Genomic DNA, 10,067 nt, shown 5'->3' on the forward strand with positions numbered 1-10,067 from the left:
TGTCACATGCTCTCTCCCTTAGTCTAGATCAGGGATATGCAATTAGCGGACCTCCAGCTGTTGCAGAACTACAAGTCCCATGAGGCATAGCAAGACTCTTACAGCCACAAGCATGACACCTAGAGGCAGAGGCATAATGGGAATTGTAGTTTTGCAACAGCTGGAGGACCGCTAATTGCATATCCCTGGTCTAGATGGAACTTCATCTTCATTTGACAGTATTGTGGGATATTGGTGGCAGGGCCAGCTATCTGCCAACTGCTACTGTTGGACTTCTGCACAAATATAAACATGGACTGGTTTATAGACTGGATACATCCTAGATATAGAGCCAATTATCCAACTGTTCATTCTGAGCTTCTGGTTTATAGACCAGATACATCCTAAATATAGAGCCATTTATCCAACTGTAAATCTAGAGCCTCGGGTTTATAGACCGAATACATCCTATAGAGCCAATTATCCAACTGTCAACCCAGAGCCTCTGGTTTATAGACCAGATACATCCTAAATATAGCGATATTAATCCAACTGTCAATCCAGAACCTCTGGTTCATATACCAGATACATCCTAAATATAGAACCATTTATCCAACTGTCCATCCAGAGCCTTTGGTTTATAAATTAGATACATTGTGAATATTGAGTCATTTATCCAACAATGCATCTAGAGTTGATGGATTTTATGGTTTAGTTCAGCCACATCCTAAATATAGAGCAATTTATCCAAATTTTACTCCAGAGCCTCTGGTTTATAGACCAGATACATTTTAAAGATAGAGCCATTTATCCAACTGTCCATCCAGAGCTTCTGGTTTATAGTCCAGCTACATCCTAAATATAGAGCCATTTATCCAACTGTACATCTATAGCCTCTTTTTTATAGTCCAGCCACATCCTAAATATAGAGCCATTTATCCAAATTTTACTCCAGAGCCTCTGGTTTATAGACCGGATACATCCAAAATATAGAGCCATTTATCCAACTGTACATCTAGAGCCTCTGGTTTATAGACCGGATACATCCTAAATATAGAGTCATTTATCCAATTGTCCATCCAGAGCTTCTGGTTTATAGTCGAAATACATCCTAAATATAGAGCCATGTATCCAACTGTCCATCCAGAGCTTCTGGTTTATAGCCCAGATACATCCTAATTATAGAACCATTTTTTTCAACTGTCCATCCAGAGCTTCTGGTTTATAGACCGGATACATCCTAAATATAGAGCCATTTATTCAACTGTACATCTATAGCGTCTGGTTTATAGACCGGATACAACTTATAGAGCCATTTATCCAAATGTCCACCCAGAGCCTCTGGTTTATAGTCCGGATACATCCTAAATATAGTGACATATCCAACTGTCAATCCAGAACCTCTGGTTCATACATACCTCCCAACCGTCCCGGGGTCCCGCGGATCTGGGGTGGAGTCCCGGAATAAGTTCAGACAGCTAGGTCAACTCAGTAGGGGTATTCTAACTGGATACAATAAATGCTCTCAGTGCGCTCCCCGCCTCCGTCTACCCCCCCTTCAAATTTTCTTTCTCTCATTGGTTACTAGGACCGCCGGCGTCCTAGCAACTAATGACGTGCTTTGTAGGCACAGACACAAGGAAGAACAGGACCTCCCAGCTCCGCCTCCTGACTCCGGCTTCCTGCCGTCAACAGTCTCCCGCCTGGTAAGGAGATTCCACGTGCAGTACTGCCAGTTAGACCAGGTTGATGGAGGGCACCCATGAGCTGTGAGTAAATCCTGCTACTCCACCTGCACTTGGACGGTGGTCATTTCTCTTTACTCTGTCAGCCTCTCTTTCCACTGCCACTCCCCGCACCTCTGCTGCTCTCTCTCCCGGTCTGCACACTATACAAGCCCACAGCCGCGGCTCCCTGGTTCTCTGTAGTAGATCTGACTTTGGCTCCATGCTCCACTGCCGCACACACACCCTACTGACCTCCGGTCCTCTGTTCCTCTCTCCTGAACTGAGCTGCAGTGCTGTCATCATGCACAGTTACAGGTGATGGACTTCGTTCAACCCGCAGTAGCATTGCTTACATTACTGGATTATGCCTGGCTTCAGATCTGTGTGTTAATTTGCGGCTCCAGAGAGAACACCAGGGAGTTTAAAGCTCTAGTCCCATGAGTCACATCTTACTTTTCAGTAACTTATCTTTACCTGCTGGGTACTGCATACCTTCTAACTGTTCCAGAATGGGCAGGACCATCCCAAAATTTCATTGAAATCCCAGCATCCAGCACATCCAGGCTAAATCCCAGAGCCTGAACTTGTTTCGGCTTTGGGCTTCAGTAATCCCCCGGCTCCGATCCCCCCTAAGTGCAGCTGGCTTCTCCTCCTCTTCCCTCTGGCTGTGCTACAGGAAAATCAAATCACATTGTCTACACCCAGTGTCCTCTTCTCCCCACCATTCTAATTTTCACCCCCATTCTAATTTTCCCCCCATTCTAATTTTCTGATTCCCCTGTGTGCCCCCGCAGCACTGCCAGCTCTTCTTCACTCCCTCCCGTTTGCTGCAGCAGCTGCAGGGCACAGGAGAGGAGGATTCAGGATAGACAGTGGGTGGGGGGGCTTGGAGCAGTAGATAGGTTTAGCCCTGCTATTTCCCCAAAGCTTCCCAATAGGGCTGTTAGAAATGTAAAGAAAAAAAAAACAACATAAATTAAACAGATAAATAATTATGGTTTGGTCACACCTTGGTTCCTGAAGAGCGATCGGCATTCAGATTGCTCTTTAGAGAGCATTTGGCAGGCAGTAAGGAAGCATTATATTGCCTCCGCCTCACCTGTTTTCCCTCTTTAATCCTCACATGCCACAACTGTCCCCTCCCGGTCATCAACATTTAACCACACCCACTTTTAAACCACGCCCACTTTTGCTCCGACGCACTACACGTGCCACAGGTCGCTCTCCCCCTAAAGTGTCCCTCATTCTCAGCTTCAAAAGTTGTGAGGTATGTTCATATACCAGATATATCCTAAATATAGAACCATTTATCCAACTGTCCATCCAGAGCCTCAAATTTATAGTTCAGCCACATCCAAATATAGAGCCATTTATCCAAATTTTACTCTAGAGCCTCAGGTTCATAATTCAGAATAAAATGAGACTGTATACATCCTAAATATAGAGCCATTTATCAAACTGTACATCCAGAGCCTTTGGTTTACCAGATACATCCTATAGAGCCATTTATCCAACAGTAGATCCACAGCCTCTGGTTTATAGATCAGATACATCCTAAATATAGAAGAACCATTTATCCAACTGTCCATCCAGAGCCTGTGGTTTACAGACAAGATACATCCTAAATATAGAACCATTTATCCAACTGTCCATCCAGAGCCTCTGGTTTATAGAGCAGATACATCCTAAATATAGAACCATTTATCCAACTGTCCATGAAGAGCCTCTGGTTTATAGACCAGATACTTCCTAAATATAGAGTCATTTATCCAACTGTCCATAAAGAGAGTTGGTTTATAGACCATATTTATTGTGCATGTTGAGCCATTTATCCAACTGTCCATCTGGAGTTGCTAGATTGTAGAGCAGACACATAATAAATATAGAGATGGTGATCTTTTCCTGTTATATCGAATAGAACACGGAGACAGAAAGAGCATGATTGTACAGACAAAGTAAGTGATACTACAGCTGCAGAGGAAGTGATGTCAGATGCAGACAGGAAGTGATAGACAGACAGGAAGTGATGCTATAGCTGGAGAGGAAGTGATGTACGGTGCAGACCGGAAGTGATAGATGCACAGGAAGTGATGTTACTAAGGAACAGGAACTGATGTAGGGGTCTAATAAAGGAATTCCTGGGTGAGAGGTGAGTTGTGCGCAAGGAAGGAGACGACGTTGTTGGAATTGGCAGTAGAGGAGGTAATCGGATCACATTATAATTTATTTAGAAGGACACAAGGGTCTCTACAAGGACGTCATGATGGAGAATCAGCCACCCCTCACATCACCGGGTAAGATGAGACTTTATTGTAAAGGAGAGAGCAGTACGGAGGGTCCACCTAGATCCCCCATCATCTGATAAGCACATAGAAACAATGTATTTAGTGTTTTGTGTTTCTTATAGTTGGATCCAGTAATGGGAACCCACCAGAGAGATGTCCCCGTCCTCTGTATTCCCGGGATTCCACACAGGAAGATCACACCATCCCTCACCATCATCAGGTAGGTGGGACTGAGCAATTAGAACTCAAATAAGTTGTAGAATTCTACGCTTCAAAATAACATTCTTCTATTTAATTTCTTGTTTCCTTTTATAAATCCGTTTTATCATATTTGGGGTTTAGGGTGAAGAACTGAAAGACATGAAAGTTGAGGTTAAAGTAGAAAAAGAAGAGAAGTTTGGGGATCAGCAGTCTATGGTAGAGGGTGGTCCTCCATATTCCCGGGATTCCACACAGGAAGATCACACCATCCCTCACCATCTTCAGGTAGATGGGACTGAGCAATTATAACTCAAAAGTATTCAAAGCTTTGAGATGATATTTATATATTTAATCTCTTGCTCGATTTGTTTTGTTTTTTTATTTCATATTTGGGTTTTAGGGTGAGAGATTTCACCCTCCTCTGTGTTCCCAGGATTCCATACAGGAGGATCACACTACACCTCACCATCATCAGGTAGGTGGGGCTGGGTATCTAAATATGTATTCTAAGCCATGAGATGACATTCTGTGTAGTCTCTTTACACAGAATAGGATCTAAGTGGATAGTTGGATAAATGGCTCTATAGGATGTATCCGATCTATAAACCAGAGGCTATAGATGTAAAGTTGGATAAATGGCTCTATATTTAGGGTGTTGTTGAACTATAAACAATCTGTCAACTCCAGATGCATAGTTGGATAAATGGCTCAATATTCACAATGTATCTAATTTATAAACCAGAGGCTATGGATGGACAGTTGGATAAATGGTTTTATATTTAGGATGTATCTGGTATATAAACCAGAGGTTCTGGATTGACAGTTGGATTAATGTTACTATATTTAGGATGTATCTGGTCTACAAACCAGAGGCTCTGAATGGACAGTTGGATAAATGGTTCTATATTCAAGATGTAGCTGGACTATAAACCAGAAGCTCTGGATGGACAGTTGGATAAATGGCTCTATCTTTAAAATGTATCTGGTCTATAAAACAGAGGCTCTGGAGTAAAATTTGGATAAATTGCTCTATATTTAGGATGTGGCTGAACTATAAACCATAAACAATCTGTCAACTCTAGATGCAAAGTTGGATAAATGACTCAATATTCACAATGTATCTAATTTATAAACCAAAGGCTCTGGATAGTCAGTTGGATAAATGGTTCTATATTTAGGATGTATCTGGTATATGAACCAGAGGTTCTGGATTGACAGTTGGATTAATATCGCTATATTTAGGATGTATCTGGTCTATAAACCAGAGGCTTTGGGTGGACAGTTGGATAATTGGCTCTATAGGATGTATTCAGTCTATAAACCAGAGGCTCTAGATTTACAGTTGGATAAATGGCTCTATATTTAGGATGTATCTGGTCTATAAACCAGAAGCTCTGGATGAACAGTTGGATAATTGGCTCTATATCTAGGATGTATCCAGTCAATAAACCAGTCCATGTTTATATTTGTGCAGAAGTCCAACAGTAACAGTTGGCAGATAGCTGGCCCTGCCACTAATATCCCACAACTGTCCATCCAGAGCCTCTAGAGTAAAATTTGGATAAATGGCTCTATATTTAGGATGTGGCTGAACTATAAACTTGAGGCTCTGGATGGACAGTTGGATAAATGGTTCTATATTTAGGATGTATCTGGTATATGAACCAGTGGTACTGGATTGACAGTTGGATTAATGTCACTATATTTAGTATATATCTGGACTATAAACCAGAGGCTCTGGATGGACACTCAGTTGGATAAATGGCTCTATAGGATGTATCTGGACTATAAACCAGAGGCTCTAGATGTACAGTTGGATAAATGGCTCTATATTTAGGATTTGTCTGAACTATAAACTTGAGGCTCTAGATCAGGGATATGCAATTAGTGGACCTCCAGCTGTTGCAAAACTACAAGTCCCATCATGCCTCTGCCTCTGGGTGTCATGCTTGTGGCTGTCAGAGTTTTGCTATGCCTCATGGGACTTGTAGTTCTGCAACAGCTGGAGGTCCGCTGATTGCATATCCCTGCTCTAGATGTACAGTTGAATAAATGTCTCTATATTTAGGATGTATCCCTATATCTGTATCCCTGTATCTGATATTTTTATATTTAATCTCTTGCTCTATTTGTTTTTATTTTTCTTTCACCTTTGGGGTTTAGGTTGAGAGATTTCCCCCTCCTCTGTGTTCTCAGGATTCAATACAGGAGGATCACACCATCCCTCACCATCATCATGTAGGTGGGGCTGGGTATCTAGACCTAAATTTATATCGTAAGGCATGAGATGACGTTCTTCTGTGTATGTCTCTTGTTTTTCTTGATATCTGAAGTGCAGCCTTTGTTACACCCCCCATTCCCGTTTCTAGCTCATTTGAGTGCCCTACATTTTTCACCCCATTTTTGTTTTTTAATGTACATTTCTTTCTTCTGTGGGTCTTAAGCCCAGACACCTGTCATCGCGGGTCCTCTTCCTCTTTGTGTTCTTCCAGTGGGGTGCATACTGAATGACCTGTCATTTGTGTCCTTTATATCTGCCTTGAGTTGACTTTATTTGATGTTTACTATTATTTTTGGTGTAGGGTGAAGAACGGATTCATATAAAAGCTGAGGTTGAAGAAGAAGATGTAAAGACGTTTGTGGGGGTTGATCAGCCATTCACAGAGGAGGTTGGGAAGATTATGAAAAGTGAACAGGAGGACATTTCTCTACCTTTCGACACAGGTAAGCAACAGACACTATGGAAAAATCAGGTCAAAGTCTCATTTTACTTCTAAGTATAAGGATTGTAGTTTTTAAAAAAAAATAGATAAATAATCAGATCTTCACATCATCCTATAGGCAGGTTCTAAAAGGTTAAATATGTGTTGGTCTACTAAAGGGTTAATGTGAGGTGTTGCAAGAGTTACCACTTGGTGCTGTAATGTGCCTTCACCTGCACGTGTCACTGCCTGTTTCTAAATTGGACCAGACCTCGTGGGAGGTCAACTGAACTGTGTGGTGGAGTTTCCCCTTGGCGGGACTCCTGGAATAGTTCCAAGCAGGGCTGGGACAAGTGATGGGCAGGAGGAGTGGCTGCCCTGAGCGCAATGGTTTACTGTAGGGATGGGGGCACCTTCCTTCTGTTATAAGGCTGACAGGAGTAGTGACAGTGATATTGACAAGGAAGTGACTGATTGGCTTAGGATAACCTAAACTTGCACATCATGAATGAGGAGTGAGCGCAGTTTAGCATCTTTGCCCTGGGTGCTGGACGACCTTGTTCCAGCACTGGTTCCAAGGACTGGACTTGTGATGGAGTGCAATATGCACTTTATTACCTTCAATGGAAGGCATATGAGACATCACAGGTTAAACAGACCCCTAAAGTCACATTAAAGGGTAATTTGCCTTTACAGAAAAACTGTAAAGGTAACCTAACACTGGACCCCTTCACCCACCCCCGATCCTCATTGTACTTACGTCAGCCATCCTCAGCTGTTGGGGCTCACTCACCGCTCCAATGGTCAGGGGATATGAAATGCCCCACTGCTCTGTCTTCTCTATACTGAGCTGCCAGGATGGATCAGATGGATTCTGATTGGTCAGAGCCATCATATGTAAAGCGGGGTCCTTGAGGGTGGGGGAGGGAATCTAGTGTTAGTTCAGCTTTACAGTTCTTCTGTAGAGGTGATCTAACCCTTTAATAAACCATTGCACAGCTTAGGGTGTCACCACATTGATAGAGGAGCAATGAAGCCACCCTAGGACACCAGCATTGTAAATTTTGGAGGAAGGGGTCTTTTTTTATATCTATATTTTGATGTTACAGTTGTACCCAGTTCCATGTCAGAGCTCTGTATAACTGTTGACCAACATGACATTTTATTTTATCGCTGTCTCAGGTTAGAGTCCATATATGATCTGCAAACTCTTCATAATTTAAAATCCAGACAATCTCATGTAGTAACAATCCACTAAGGCGTTTTGACTAATGAAAACATAGTCATAACTATTTATTATTATAGAATTAGCAGATCATATATGGACTTGGTCTGAAGACTTTTCTGATTGATTTTGGAGGGAGAACAGGAGCCCAGCTGTGAGATCGGCATTTCCACTTATTTCACCGTCGAGGAGGAGGAGCTAAAACTCCAGTTATTTGTCATCTACTGAGATTTTTTTTACATTTCTTTTCAACAGATGGATGTGATGTCAGGAATTCCTCGGAGAGACATCTTCTATTATCTACTGATTGTAAGTCAGAAGATAATGTCATCACACAGGATCCTCCAGGAGGAAATCCAAATACACAAAATATACATCACAGACCTTCCTGTCCAGAGACATCAATGGATCCCTCTGATCAGGGGGAATCTTCTCATCAATCACATACTATGATGGTAAATATCCATGTAAGACCCGACACTGCAGATCGATCAACAGATCCTTCTAATCCCGAGGAATCTTCCTCACCCCATGAAGGAGATCACCGAGGTGACAATCTATTCTCATGTTCAGAGTGCGGGAAATCTTTCACTCGGAAAGGAACACTTGTTGGACACCATAGAATTCACACAGGTGAGCGTCCTTATTCATGTTCAGAGTGCAGGAAATCTTTCACTAACAAAGGAGACCTTGTTAGACACCAGAAAATTCACATGAATGAGCGTTCTTATTCATGTTCAGAGTGCGGGAAATCATTCACTCAGAAAGGAGTCCTTGTTACACATCAGAGAATTCACACAGCTGAGCGTCCTTATCCATGTTCAGAGTGCGGGAAATCTTTCAATCACAAAGGATATCTTGTTAAACATCAGAGAATTCACACAGGTGAGCGTCCTTATTCATGTTCAGAGTGCGGGAAATCTTTCAGTCAGAAAGAACATCTTGTTAAACATCAGAGAATTCACACAGATGAGCGTCCTTATTCATGCTCAGAGTGCGGGAAATCTTTCACTAACAAAGCAGACCTTGTTAAACATCTTAGAATTCATACAGGTGAGCGTCCATATTCATGTTCAGAGTGCGGCAAATGTTTCACTAACAAAGGAGACCTTGTTAGACACCAGAAAATCCACATGGGTGAGCGTTCTTATTCATGTTTAGAGTGTGGAAAATCTTTTATTCAGAGAGGAGTCTTTGTTAAACATCAGAGAATTCACACAGGTGAGCGTCCTTATTCATGTTCAAAGTGCGGGAAATCTTTCAATCAGAAAGAACATCTTGTTACACATCAGAGAATTCACACAGGTGAGCGTCCTTATTCATGTTCCGAGTGCGGGAAATCATTCACTCAGAAAGGAGACCTTGTTATGCATCAAAAAATTCACATGGATGAGCGTTTTTATTCTTGTTCAGAGTGCGGGAAATCATTCAATCAGAAAGGAGTCCTTGTTAAACATCAGAGAATTCATACAGGTGAGCGTCCTTATTCATGTTCAGAGTGCGGGAAATCTTTCACTCACAAAGATAATCTTGTTACACATCAGAGAATTCACACAGGCGAGCGTCCTTATTCATGTTCAGAGTGCGGAAAATCTTTCATTAACAAAGGAAACCTTGTTACACATCAGAGAATTCACACAGATGAGCATCCTTTTTCATGTTCAGAGTGCGGGAAATCTTTCACTAACAAAGCAGACCTTGTTAAACATTTTAGAATTCATACAGGTGAGCGTCCTTATTCATGTTCAGAGTGCGGAAAATCTTTCACTCAGAAAGGAGACCTTGTTAAACATCAGAGAATTCACACAGGTGAGCAGCCATAATCATGTTCAGTGTAGGAAATCTTTCCTTAGGAAAAATAATCTTGTTGAACATCAGAAAATTCATACGGATGAATAGCCTTATTCATGTTCAGAGTGCGGGAAATCTTTCACTAGGAAAGGAAACC

The 10,067-nt window shown here is 41.9% G+C and overlaps 1 protein-coding gene across 1 annotated transcript in view; it reads left to right on the top strand.

Moving 5' to 3' along the window:
- The first annotated feature begins 3,489 nt into the window (after positions 1–3,489).
- Positions 3,490–10,067, top strand: part of LOC141105033 (uncharacterized) — a 39,675-nt gene continuing 33,097 nt past the window's right edge. The window contains exons 1-7 of the mRNA XM_073594827.1: positions 3,490–4,000; positions 4,114–4,211; positions 4,334–4,477; positions 4,593–4,667; positions 6,356–6,430; positions 6,775–6,916; positions 8,375–9,928. Coding sequence (XP_073450928.1) covers positions 3,967–4,000; positions 4,114–4,211; positions 4,334–4,477; positions 4,593–4,667; positions 6,356–6,430; positions 6,775–6,916; positions 8,375–9,928 — 2,122 coding nt within the window. The 5' untranslated portion in view covers positions 3,490–3,966. The remainder of the gene's footprint in view (positions 4,001–4,113; positions 4,212–4,333; positions 4,478–4,592; positions 4,668–6,355; positions 6,431–6,774; positions 6,917–8,374; positions 9,929–10,067) is intronic.

Source organism: Aquarana catesbeiana, linkage group LG08 (assembly GCF_042186555.1).
Source record: "Aquarana catesbeiana isolate 2022-GZ linkage group LG08, ASM4218655v1, whole genome shotgun sequence".
NCBI classification, from domain to species: domain Eukaryota; kingdom Metazoa; phylum Chordata; class Amphibia; order Anura; family Ranidae; genus Aquarana; species Aquarana catesbeiana.